This window comes from Triticum aestivum, chromosome 1B (genome assembly GCF_018294505.1).
Source record: "Triticum aestivum cultivar Chinese Spring chromosome 1B, IWGSC CS RefSeq v2.1, whole genome shotgun sequence".
NCBI lineage: Eukaryota > Viridiplantae > Streptophyta > Magnoliopsida > Poales > Poaceae > Triticum > Triticum aestivum.
Genome location: NC_057795.1, coordinates 673,315,663 through 673,328,798, shown reverse-complemented (window position 1 = coordinate 673,328,798; position 13,136 = coordinate 673,315,663). Strand labels below are relative to the sequence as shown.

Here is a 13,136-nt window from a genome sequence, read left to right as displayed (position 1 = left end):
GGGTTGTATTTTTTTAAGGGAGGGGGGGGGGGGGGGGGTTGGTTGAGAGAGCCCGGCCATAGATGCTCTAAGAGTAAAAAGGGAAGCAGGTTGCTGGCCTGTGGTGAGGTTTGGTGATTAACCATGGCTTGTTCCGACAGAGACAGCGCCTTTGCGTGCTGCTCAGCAGCCAAAAGTGAGAGTGAAACGGGCATGCCAGGACGTGTATGGCTCCCTTGCGGTCTCAGCAGGTCTCTCGCCGCAACACGTGCTGACCGGACGTGTCAATGCAGAACCTAGACGGACCGATTATACCTGCAATGTCCAACACGTGAACTGACCACCAAGACATTCAACCTCGATATCCAGAATCTGAGTGTTTCATCAACTCAATCACGGAAGTACATTATATATTCCCTCGGTCCCAGAATTTTTGTCTTAGATTTGTCTAAATACGGATGTATCAGATACGAATCTAAGACAAGAATTTCACAATATAAAATTTTGGGACGGAGGGAGTACTATATACAAAATTAGTACTCCCTCCGTCCCACAATATAAGAACGTTTTTGACACCAGTGTAGTGTTACAAACGTTCTTATATTTTGGGAGAGGGAGTACTTTACAAGCTAGACTTTAACACTTATTTTCTACACTTGTTTTGTCTTGAACGACTCTTTTCTATACATTTGACGGTATGGTTGACTCAATCACGCAAGTATACATTACAAAATTGATTGACAATGCAGGACCTTCATTTTTTTTAGATGAACACCGGAGAAACTTTTTACAAAGTTTTCATTAGGGGTGAACTTTTGCAAGCTCATTACGGCCGTAACTCTTCTCTTCTACTCCTTCCTTCTGTTTCTAAATATAAGACCTTTTACAGATTTCAATACATACTACATACGGGTGTATATAGACACATTTTAGAGTGTAGATTCACTCATTTTGCTTCGTATGTAGTCTATACTGATTGAAATCCCCAAAAGGTCTCATATTTACATACAAAGGGAGTATACACTTGTTGTTTGTCTTGACAACGACTGTTTTCTATGCATTTGACGGCATGGTTGGCACGACGAAACCTCTGCAGAATGGGAGCACGCCAGCCAAACCTACCGGAGATTCGTTTCATTATGTGCTACTCCATATGTGGCATCGGCATCGACGGCAGACGGCGACGATCATCTGCACCATCTGCAAGCTTCGTCCTGCTGCCCTCTCAGCCTTCAGGTGAGTAGCATGTCAGACTGGTAGCCTTGCGGTCCATGTCCTCCTTGTGTTTTTTAGTACCAGCAGGTCTCGCCGCGACACAGGCTGACCGGAAAGGAACCAGACAACGGACAACCTCAACCGGCACAGGCGAACTGACCGGTCACCAAGAGCGAAGGAGGAATTATCGAGGACGAACTCGCAAGTCAGGCGCTCGCGCAAATCGGCGATGAGACGTGCTTCTGATTGGTCAAACTCAGAAACTCAGAATGATATAAGAGTGGAAAAGGCTGAGGCGAGTTGCTGGTGTCTGGTGAGGTTTGGTGATGAACCTTGGTTCCTTCCGACAGAGCCCGTGCGTTCGGCTCAGCAACCTTTCCAAGATATCCAGAATCCGGGTGTTTTGTCCACCTATGGAGCCAAACAATAATCATGCAAAAATTACTTTACAAGAAGTGTGACTCTTTTCTATTTTGAAAGCGATTGTCTTTCTTTTTTGAGTGGGCGAAAGTGATTGTCTTGTGTAGCTAGATCTGGTGGTATGGTTGACATGATGACATGCTTTAGAGAATAGCAGAACGGGGAACACACCAGACCAATTCTACCACAAGTTCTTTTCTGTGTGTGCCGTGACATATACGTGGACAGCGTCGCAGCGACGACTATATCTGGACCATCAGCTCATAGTTACGCTGCTAGTTTCCTAGGTATATGTAACTGGACTTCGGATGTACATCGATTAATATGATGGCAGCTGAGTGTTATATGTACATGCCTGTCAATAAGCAACCCCGCCTGAGAATGCGTCCCCGTCGTTGTTGGTCAAGCTCTCGGTTAGCCAGTAACCATCCCATGAGCCACCAACTCTCTACAGCAGAAATCCGTTCAAAATAGGCCGGTAGCTGGAATGTAGGAAACAGGGAGATGTGGTGACCGTGACAGGTACCTGAACCATTGTAAACTGGAATATTTCCTCTTCCTCCGGGCGAGCTCCTCGGACCCAGACTCTCTGCTTAAACTGGTTCTGTCAGCACAATGAGATTGAGGGCATAACCTTCGTTAAAAGTTGGACAGAAGAGACTGGTACTCGTGAATTTATTTAAGCGGCCAATTTGAACAAATAAAAGGATGACAAGGGGAAAACCTCTTCGACCCATAGTCTGCTTAATATCTCTCTTTCTTTGTGGCCAAGCAGCACTCTGTAAGTCGAATGGTGAAATATCCGCCGGAAACGTTCGAACTGAAACAGTATCAGCGGCAATTAGTAGGGATGACAACTGTTGACCATCAATATAGGTCAGAAGGGGGAAATAATCTAGCTTACCTGCCCAAGATCAAACTGTCGTCCAAAATAAGTTGACCTTTCAAATGGATCAAAGCCTGCAAACTAGAGATAACAGGACTGTTAGATTGACATAGCTTTCATCAGCAGTTCAGCACAATGCCAGAGAAAATGAATAATTTTCATGCCCATGCTATTAGCCTATTACCCGGTACATGACCTCTACCCCATAATCCGGGCGGGGTTTGTCATTGTATTTCAAGGCCTCAAGTTGGTATTCCACTGCTTCTTCTGCATTATACTGAAAGTGGAACACCATGCTAAATGGCTAAGCTTAAACTTGAATATTATGGTATTTGAAGGTTTGCTTTCAGTTAGGGAATTACATTCAACCTGGGGCCAAAAGGCTTCTTCTTGCGTGTTTCAAGCCTGAAGTAGAATGGAGAGAATGAGACAGGGAAGCAATAGAAAGATAGAGTGAATTGCATAAAACCACCACATTTGAGGCTTCGTTTGCAGAAAACTACCTAGTCGCTAATTTTTTGCAAAAGTCACCGCGCATTCAGTAATCATTTTGCAAAATGCACTGATCAGGTGATTTAGCTCGTTTAATCACTTTCTGACAAATGGGGCCGGATTGTCGAAAGCTGACTTGGCAAAACATTTACAAACACCCCCTTGGATCTAGAAAAACAAAAGCAATCAAGCCCCTCCCAAGCCCCTCCCCCTCACCCCGTCGCCCCACTCGTCCGCCGCCACGGCGGCCTCCGGCTCCCAGCCCCAGCCGTTGTCCGACGAGGTTGAGGTCCTGCAGCTTGGTGAGCCCCGCGAGCGACTCCGGCACTGGCCCGTCGAGCGTGTTGTGCGCGAGGCCGAGGAAGACGAGCTGGTAGGTCCCGGTGATGGCTTCTAATTTCCGCTCGTCGGAGGAGGCCGACGAGGGCGCCTTGGAGCCGCCCGCGAAGGCGTCAGGGATGCGGCCGGAGAGCCTGTTGTAGGACAGGTCGAGGAAGAGGAGGGATTGTGAGGCCGCGACCTCGGCCGGGATCTCGCCGGAGATGGAGTTGCGGCTGAGGTTGAGGCGGATAAGCTTGGTGGAGTTGGCGAGCGAGGCCGGGAGGACGCCGGTGAGGCGGTTGTTGCTGGCATCCAGGGACTGCAGCGCGACGCAGCGGCCGATCTCCGGCGGGACGGCGCCGGAGAAGTGGTTGTTGAACAGGTAGAGGCCGCGGAGGTCGGGGAGGAAGCCGAGGGCGGCGGGGATGGCGCCGGCGATGGCGTTGTCGTGGATGCTGAGGCGGCGGAGCCCCGTGAGCTGGCCGATGCGGTCGAAGAGGCGGCCGGGGGTCGGCCTCGGGCTCTCTCGATCGGATGGGATCGAGGCAGCGGCCATGGTCCAGGGGGCTGATTGCTTTTTTAAAAATCTACTAGGGGTCTGGGTATGATTATTTTGCCAAGTCAGCTCCTTACAGTCGGGTCCCATGTGTCAGAAAGTGATTAAAGGGGTGAAATCACCTGATCAGTGCATTTTGCAAAATGATTACTGAATGCGCGGTGACTTTTGCAAAAAATTAGCAACTAGGTAGTTTTTCGCAAACGAAGCCCCAAATGTGGTGGTTTTATGCAATTCACTCAGAAAGATACCATATGGTAATACACAACATGTGCAATGCCAGCCTAACTGTTATATATCAGGATATTTGATTAGCTTCCTGCCTACAAGAATACTTCATAGGCAAAGTTACACATATCACAACTGCTAGTTAACTTCTCACTGTAATTTGTGAATATGTAATCTGCCAACACTTTGCTTCTCAGTTAATTAAGCAATTCTCGAAGGTAGGGCCAGAAGTAAAATGCACGTGGAGAATACATAAAACCAAGTAGCAGAAATAGCTTTTAATCAGATCAGTAGATCAACACAGAGAAAATAAAATGTCACACTAAAAACATGCAGTTGACACACATTCCAGATGGAGGAAATGTCTGGATAGACTTCGATTAGATAAGATTTGGTTTGCTAGGGATAAGATTTAGTTTGCTTCCTATAGGAGATAAGAGGTCAACTTAATGTGTGCCCTCAGCATAAGGGGATTGAAGAGTTGTGCTTCCCTGTGCCACACCAAGAGAAGGACCCCAGATGCCCTCCTCCTCTCAACCACATCCCTCCCTACTTCTGCAGACCCACAGAACCAGTACATAACATGCTTCTCAGGTCTAACTGTCATGGTGTTGTTATGTTTACTCAAGCAAATCCAACTGACTGAATAGCTGGCATGATGCCCGGCACTCTTGCGCCCATGCCTGTACTATCTACAGCTAAGGCTGTTACTCTTTTTTACATGAAAGGCATCTTCCTGGCTTTATAAATCAGTGAAGCCCCAAACGGCCAACTAGAGTATCAGTTTAACATTACAGCCCCAGAAAAGAAAAGGCAACAGAAGCAGGACTGTTTTAGTAGCTGAATGGTGAAAATGAACTCTGGGCTCTGGCATAACTAATATGGTATGTCGTCGTTTGATAGAACACCAAATCGCGGCATTGGTGTCAGTTAGATCCATCTAGTACTCTTTGTTGTGACAAAAATGAAGGATGAGGACTTGATAGTTGGCTACTTGGCTTTATCAAACCATGAAAATAGCAGTCCATTTAATCTGACCTCTAATGGCCTTTGTCAAGCCTGCACACTACCACTGCGGGGACGGAGGTGATTTTTGTCATCGTCGATAAGAATAACAAGTCGATGATTTCTAGTGGCATACAGAACTGAGTCAAGATATGCATCTGAAATTCTGAATACACAATCTGGCTAGAAAATGGCAGTTTTTCTTCTTCTAATTTTGATCTGATCCCGAGTCATATATCCTAATGGAAACAGTGCTCCTTCTTCCATGCTAAAATTCTAAGCATATAGTACCCCATTATAGATGCTAGATGAGAGGACAGGGACATCAAATCCCAAGAAATGCCCACTGCCCAAATTCTCTGCCTGGCTAAGCTACCCAAAATCCCCCCGGTCTGCTACCAGGTAATCCAATCGACATAGAGTCTGGCATGCGTGTGTATCCAGAGCCAGGAACGAAACACGACAGGGCAATCGAAGCTAGTAGTACGGGACGGGGGTACCGACCAGTCGGAGGAGAGGAAGTCGGGCACGTCCGACGCGGAAGCGGAGGCCGAGACTCTGAACCGGCCTGCCGCCGCAGCCATGGACGGACGCGCCGGGCAGAACCCGCCGCGGATTGGGACCGGCGGCCGCCGGAGAGCGACGGGCTTCGCGGGAGCGGGCGACGCCATTGCAGCCACGGTGGTTTCGTGTTCCCTTTTTCCTCTCCGGTTAACTCTGTCCACTGACGAGAGTGAAAAAAAAAAGAATAATGATTTGTTTTTAGCAAAGACAGTGATTTTTCTTAATGGGCCAATGCTCTTCCTCCAGGGCCCGTGCCAAGGCGATTCGAGCCCATTAGAGCCCACGCACTGCGATTTCTTAGGGAGCAGATTGTACAGCCTTTGTGTTAATTATTATTTTTACAGAAACATACATTAATCTTGTCTCGCTTAAAAAAACATGTTATTCGAATGCTCTTACACTTTTTTTTAGAAGATACTCAAAAGGGCATCTCGTATCTTATACTCCCTCTGTCTGAAAAATTTGTCCCAAGCTGAAGTAGTTAACAAGATAATACAATTAAATGACAACACGACACGAAATAATATGTAAAATCCCCCGCAAAAAAAGAAATAATATGTAAAAAACAAAATACATTGAAAATCGTATTGTTTTTGTTTTTTCTTTCGCTTGGTTGCCGTTCGCTGAAGCTTGAAAAATGCACTAAATAGACATTAAGGAATAGGGACACGTAAAACTGCAATAATCACTCGCTGTGAATGATCTTTTTCTTTTGGCGGTAAAACATCCAAACTATTTATCTTCAATCATGGCAGTACAATGAACACCAGAAATAATAAAAATTACATTCAGATTCATAGAGCATCTAGCGACAACTACAAACACTCAAGCAAGCTGAAGGCGCGCCACCTCATCGTCCCTCCCTCACCGGAGCCGGGCAAAGCTTGTTGTAGTAGGCAGTCGGGAAGTCATCGTGCTAAGGCCCCATAGGACAAGCGCATCAGAACAACAACCACCACCGCTGAAGAGTAGCGTAAGTCGGAAGGATACAACCTGAAGACACATGAACGTAGACGAATGACGAACAGATTCGAGCGAATCCACCAAAGGCAGATCCGCCGAAGACACGCCTCCACACTCCCACCTTCTGCCCCGGTCGGGCGCAGAAAATCGGGTCGGTTTTCCCACCGCAATGATATCAAATTATTATCCGTCACTGAATTTCAACTATCTGTCACTAAACTTCAACTAGTACATGTGTATGTGCAATGCACGTTAATATTTGGGAAGAAATTAATTACACATTCATATTAGGTAGGATATCATTACTACAGGAATGCCCAACAGTGGCGGGTGCAAAAAGCCTAGTAGTGACGGGCCAGGCTCTCAGGATCGTCCGCCACTGACCTCCTGCCACCGCTACTATGGTAGTGCCGTAGTGGCGGGAAAAAGTTATGGCCCGCCACAACTATAATCTCTACCCGCCACTGTTGTGTGTATTAGCAGTGGCAGGCACCTTTGCTGCCCGTCACTGGTAGTGATGTCGGCATATAGAGAAATTGTTGTCACCACAACGTCTTTTAGCTGCCGTGGCATCATTTTAATGGCGCTCAAGCAATAGTTTGCACTCAATTATCTCATTGCATTCAAACAATCATATTACAATGATGTTACGATAATTAAGATGAACAACGAATAAACATACAGTACAAGAAGTGTAGGGCAACAAATAAACATGTAAAATTCTCAACTCATAAAATGAACAACGAATCAAGATGTTTTGAAGCACTGTATCGCTCCCAATTGATTACCGCAATATGTCTTCGACTCGGTGAAGTCGTTCTTCATCTCGCTATAGCTAGAAGTGAACTTCCCATCCTTGTTTACAACCTCTTTGTTGATGATTCTGGCTAACACCTTTTAGTGGCGGCCATGCTCTGCTAATAGTTCCTCTATGTCCATGTCCCTCTCCATCTCTTCGGACAACTTGATGATCTGGCTATGATTACGCAAATATTTGCTTTTCTTCAAAAAGTCATCCATAATAGCCATGGCACAGTATCCAGACCTATGAGAGATTTCCACATTTTGTTTTTGATAGCAACAAGTGCTAGTGAAGAACTTGAATTATGAATGTTCTGTTTATAGTCTCTCTGATGTTCTTACACTTGGCGAGAGCATCATTTGGAACCTTCTTCAATCTGGTCCATTTCTTTTGAGGGTGTCTCTTCGAATCGAAGAAGTAAGCCAAGCCCTACATCGGCAATAGTGCGATTTTGATCCAATGTCCGTCGCTGCGCAAATTTTTTTGAAGAAATTAGCATTGATGATATCAAACCACAAGGGCGGTGGTCGTGATGCCTCTTGGTCGTGTGAGCGGCAAGAGGCATAGCAGAGGGTGGCTTTGGCGTGCTCTCTGTCTCTGGCAGTGGAGGTTCCCCGATCAGGATCTGGGGTTTTGATCACGTCATGTTCCTCTTGGAGACCTTGTGGTGGCATGCGGAAGCTACCGGGTGAAAGCTTTGCGTTCTGGCACTGACGACGGCGACGCTTGTGGGCACCGCTCTCTTCTAGAAGACGTCGTCGTGGTGCTCCCCTCCGTGTCCGGGTTTCAGGTGAAAATCTCGTCCATTGTGGACTCGGCAGCGGTGGCACGTGGCGTCAGTTTCCCTTCTGAGGGTGTTGTGGTGGAGTTTAGGTGTACTAGGGCGTGGCATGGTGTTGTACTCAGTTCCTCCGGTGTTATCTTTCGGTAGCGTAGTCGCTTGCGCTGTGCGTGTTCCGTTTATCATATGATCGGCTTTGTAAGAGAGCGACCTCTCCACCTTGTATCGTTTGGCCGTGTACTTTGTGCGGTTGTTGCTTTATATATAAAGCATGATGAAAGCCTGTTTCGAGGAACTAGGCTTGTATACTATATATGTCCCACTCAATGATGCAGATTGTGATGTTTCTTGACATAAATGAGCAGCTGTTTCCACTACCAATCGCTTCAATTTGTCATCATAGTAATACTTGTTCTGTTGACCTAATTCTGCCTAAACAAAATCTCACATTAGTATTGCTTTTCTCATAAATTAAACAAACTCAACAAAGTGGTGTAGATACTCCAATTTCCGAACTCCGAAATTACCTGCCCGGATTTTGAAACAAATTTTTGTCTTCTGCAGTGTGGAGCCAATCAAACAAAAACCTTGAATAATCAGCCAATCCTGATGCACTCACTGCTCAGTGTGTTATCGGACCATGCATCCACTGATACTCAGAGATTGTTCAACATATTAAACAAATAAATAGGGAGAGATTTAAGATCTTCCTCACCAAACATCCACTGATTCTCAGAGTTCCTTCCATGAAAGACATAAGTACTCGTCTGGGGTTCTGCCAAAGTTTGGTTCAGAAAACAGTTTCTCTTGTGTGCAGTTTTCCTGCCAGGGACACCACCTATTCTCAGCCATACTAGAATGCACTGAAGCGGATGGTATTAATAATGGATCATTAACATGGTCATTCATGTTTGTCTATTTAAAAAAATTGAAGAACACAAAATGCCTCATAATGGATCACCCCACCCTCATAAATCTAATGGCATCTGACAAGGGACGCAAATGTGCAGCAAGGCCAAAACCTGGGACTACCTGAAAACGGTCGCACACTTCGGGTAACAATCAGAATAGTAGGCATTTCATTGCAAGAACATAATAACTGTATCGATATTTTAAATTGGGATGTTGTCAAGGAGTCTCCCGCTATCAAATATGCCCGCTCCTTCCTCTTTTAAAAGGGTAAATGGAGTGCATATCTGGTAACAATATGCTGATTCCAAGCACAACTATCTCTAGAAAGAAAATCTAAAAACTTGTTCTGGCATGTAGCATCAGTGATATACAGAGGATGATGAGCGGTCACCCAAAATCAGTATTAATATAAATTAGTATAAATGATACTCCCCCCGTTCGGAAATAACTGATGCGGTGGTTTTAGTTCAAATTTGAACTAAAACCATGTCAGTTAGGTAATAGTATATATCAAAAAATTATCCTGATAAGCTCTAGCTGTTTCATCATGAACTGCATTAAAAACCTAAAAATATGTGATCCTGTGAACTAATAGGATATTTATTCGATATTATAGCACCTAAGAACCTAAAGCAATCTGTTTTGTCTTGCAGCTGAATGAAGTACGGTTCTTGAGAATATGAGATTATGCTATCACCTATCGGTCACCTCCCTGTATAATAAACATGGTGAGATAAGCCTACAATTCAAAGCTATCACTTTGGAGGTGCACAACAGGAAAAAAAGAACTATTTGCAGCAACCAGTCATATTTGTTATTTATTCAGTAAAAATATAAATCCAAACACCAATAGAACATAAATGCTCTAAAAGCATACACTGCATTCTGCAACATTTTGACTGCTTTAACGTGATCTATAATTTTAAACAACATTCAACAATATGAACTTTTGAGCCGTTGCCTGAAAGAAGAACAATGCTGACAGGTCATAGCAATGAATTTGAGCACGATAAAAGAAACAACACGCCACCTCAGTTTCTTTACCTGCCCCGGCATAAAAGTTTGCCTCCTTTATAACACTGGAGGAAGTTTTTTCAGATACTGGCCCTGTTCTTTACAGATATTTAGTTTTGTACTAACATGCTTAGGCCATGTGAACTAATCAACAATTCATCGGACCGCAAAATTCACAAAAGGAAGTGAGAGCACCAATGAATTCAGTAGCGCGACTGAAACTAATGCAGCTCACAGTTTGTTTTGGTAGCTGCAGGTTCTACTGTTTGGTGAGAATGGACCATGATGTTTGTGACTGGACATGAAAAAGGAGAAAGTACAGTGTATCTAGATTATGAAGTACCTGACATGGGTTCCTGCAAGCAAGCCTATATCATTGCACGGACAATATCCTCAACCTGCTTCATCATAGCACAAAAAGATGATGGGCGTGGTTGAAAAGCAATTGAAAGACATCCAATAGTCATCACAAGTCACCTGCTTCATAAACAAAACACGAACTTGCTGAATACAAACCGTTAACTCAAGGAGGCAATGAGCTCTTTTGTGTGTTTTATGGATCATGTACGGACAGTATAACAACAACACTTTCTACGACGTAGTCGAACTTTCCTTTCTTGCAAAAGAATAGACAGACTATCTGTCTCCTATTCTTAAAAGCTAAAACCGAAAAAAAATGAGAGGGCAAATTTATTTGCACCTTCAAACAATGAATGGGGGCAGAGGCGCATTATCTGTACAATGGCATCCAAATGCTGCTTTTCATCACATGCAAAATAAAAAAAAAAGGTCAGACAGGTCTTTCTCCTGCGCTCTAATAAACAATAATAATCAACATATAGCTACAAATTCTCAAAAACAAAGACTGTACTGGTATGCTGTATGCAGAAATTGTAATACTGGTAGAAAGTATCCGCCAGTACGCCATTCAGAAATACAGGAGAATAATAAAGGAAAATACTGGTATGAATTAGTAAACCATCAATTACTTTCACAAAAATTGAACTCTTCAAACAAAGATGCTGCAGAAAGAAAGATGATTAATTTCAGCTAACAAGAACTAGAGCAAGCAACCAACAAACTATATCAAGATGCCATCCTCGGCAGTGATCAACATACTGTGGTCATCATGGTCCTTTCATATCAGTATTCCAAATATATAAATGCAGATATACTACTCACAGATATTTCAATGCGTCTGCACAATGACCTGATCTCACACTCTCTTAGTTCCAATATGTGTGTCAATAAGACATGAGAATGGCCAAAATAGCAGTTCGATGTTCTCTTCTCTGCTGAATGATGAGATGGTCATACCAGGTCTCATGAAATAAATTACTAGCTTCATCAAGTGTTAGCAAGTAGCAACAACCAAACCAGCATGTCATAGACATACTACAGAGACAACCAACATCTAGTTAGGCACGAATACTGAAACAAAAGGCTAACAGCTTACTGCCCAAGTGAAATCTTTGGGGTGCAGTAAATAGTTTCAAACTTTACATATTCTTGGTTCATGCAAATCTGAATCTAGTCGGCACTTCGCCTCTGCAAGCTTCCGCATAGTCTTCAGCGAGGTGCGGTGCATCTTCCATGTGAGGGCATATGTACTTCTCCATGAATACCTTCTCGGTCCGCATTACTGCAGAATAGTAGTCCCGGTCGCAATCTAGCAATTCATTTTCCTTGAGAAACTTTACAACATGGTACGGGGCCTGAGCCGGCCCTCCAGTCTGTACGAGAGCAATACCGGACGATGAGCAATGTATGCCGGTTCCAGCTCCACCTCGGAGATGAGGAACTCTGATCTGCTCCGCAGAAAGTCCTTAGACCTTGTCAGCAAGATTGGATGCTTGGACACAGCAATGCTGACCTCGGCATCTGACCACCTGAAGGTCTTCTTCAAGTACCCCACTTTAGCAGCAATCTTCTCCTCGCTGAGGTACGCAACAGCAGACACGGCATGCCTGAACATCCGAGATCCACGGGGCACACCAAGACTTTCAGCGCATGACACCATTGCCCGGATGGATTCTGCATTGGTTGTGAGCAGCCATGGATTAGGGATGCACAGCTTGGCAATGTCGCAATCACCCAGCCGGTTGCGACATTGGGCTTGACCACCCTCTCAAGATCAGACGAGATAAGGTAAAGGCCGCGCTTGAGAACTCGAAGGGTGTTGTCTATGGAACCGAAGAGGGGCAGGTAGTACTGCAGCTTGGAGACGATGGATGTGAGATGTAAGTTGCCGCGGCCGTAGGAGATGAGGCGCGCGACCTGAGAACGCGAGAGGCCGAGGCCGGTGAGCTGGGCGACGACGGGGCCAAGGTATCCCTCCACTCTGGAGCAGAGTACCTTGGGGTCTCCCGCGACGACGGCGGGGTAGTCCTGCACGGCGAAGCTAGGGTTCGGGGAGACGGCGGGCGCTGCGGCGGAGATGAGGCGGTGGATCTGGGAGGTGGGAGAGGCGGAGGGAAACGAGAGGAGCTGAGTGAGGACGCAGCACCGGTGCCGGAGCATGGCGGCGGCGAGGAGATTGGAACGAGCGGCTTGGCGGCGGCGGCGTGGTTGTCGCAACAAAAAATGGAGGCCGAGGAATGACCCTCCACGAGCCCAGCAGCGTCAGCGCGTGAGCGTAGTGGGCCTTGAAGCCTTCTAATTCGTTTACTCACTCATAAAAAATGAGATGCTAAAAAAATCACAAAAAATGAAGTTTTTTTTTTTGAAGGAATATCCCTAAAAACACAAAATGAGAAACGAATGTCTCAAAAAACTGAAGAAACGTGCGCCAGGTATTGGTAGTACTCGCTCTGGTTTTTTTGTCTACTCTGCATTTAAGAAATCAAACTTTTTAATATTTGCTCAAGATTATAGAAAACAAAATCAACATTCACAATATCAGAAAAATGTCATTAGATGCATCATGAAATTAATTTTTTATATTGTATACCTTTACTATTGTAGACGTTGATATTTTTTTAATATAATTTAGATCAAA

At 45.0% G+C, this 13,136-nt stretch overlaps 1 protein-coding gene across 3 annotated transcripts; it reads right to left on the bottom strand.

Annotated features, from left to right (window-relative positions):
* Positions 1 to 961: 961 nt before the first annotated feature.
* LOC123147692 (uncharacterized) lies at positions 962 to 5,830 on the bottom strand. Of its 3 annotated transcripts, XR_006473397.1 has the most exons (9): positions 5,607 to 5,830; positions 2,863 to 2,905; positions 2,685 to 2,777; positions 2,519 to 2,581; positions 2,339 to 2,434; positions 2,141 to 2,218; positions 1,970 to 2,062; positions 1,527 to 1,605; positions 962 to 1,436 (listed from the first exon to the last, which is right to left on the bottom strand). XR_006473397.1 is itself a non-coding variant. In XM_044566974.1 (8 exons), the coding sequence occupies exons 1-7, from the start codon at positions 5,771 to 5,773 to the stop codon at positions 1,973 to 1,975; spliced, it is 630 nt and encodes a 209-aa protein (XP_044422909.1). In that variant the 5' UTR covers positions 5,774 to 5,830; the 3' UTR covers positions 962 to 1,605; positions 1,970 to 1,972. The 3 variants fall into 3 exon arrangements, 2 of the variants coding, with proteins under 2 accessions (XP_044422909.1, XP_044422901.1); XM_044566974.1 differs by having other exon boundaries at positions 962 to 1,605; XM_044566966.1 differs by lacking the exons at positions 962 to 1,436; positions 1,527 to 1,605 and having other exon boundaries at positions 1,926 to 2,062.
* Positions 5,831 to 13,136: the final 7,306 nt, after the last annotated feature.

Excerpts from the sequence above, each read along its gene's own strand:
- LOC123147692 (XM_044566974.1), bottom strand. The coding sequence starts at position 5,773 with ATGGCGTCGCCCGCTCCCGCGAAGCCCGTCGCTCTCCGGCGGCCGCCG. Across the intron at positions 2,906-5,606 it reads GACTTCCTCTCCTCCGACTG|GCTTGAAACACGCAAGAAGA; the intron begins GTCGGTACCCCC and ends ATTCTACTTCAG. Across the intron at positions 2,219-2,338 it reads GCAGACTATGGGTCGAAGAG|AACCAGTTTAAGCAGAGAGT; the intron begins GTTTTCCCCTTG and ends TTGTGCTGACAG.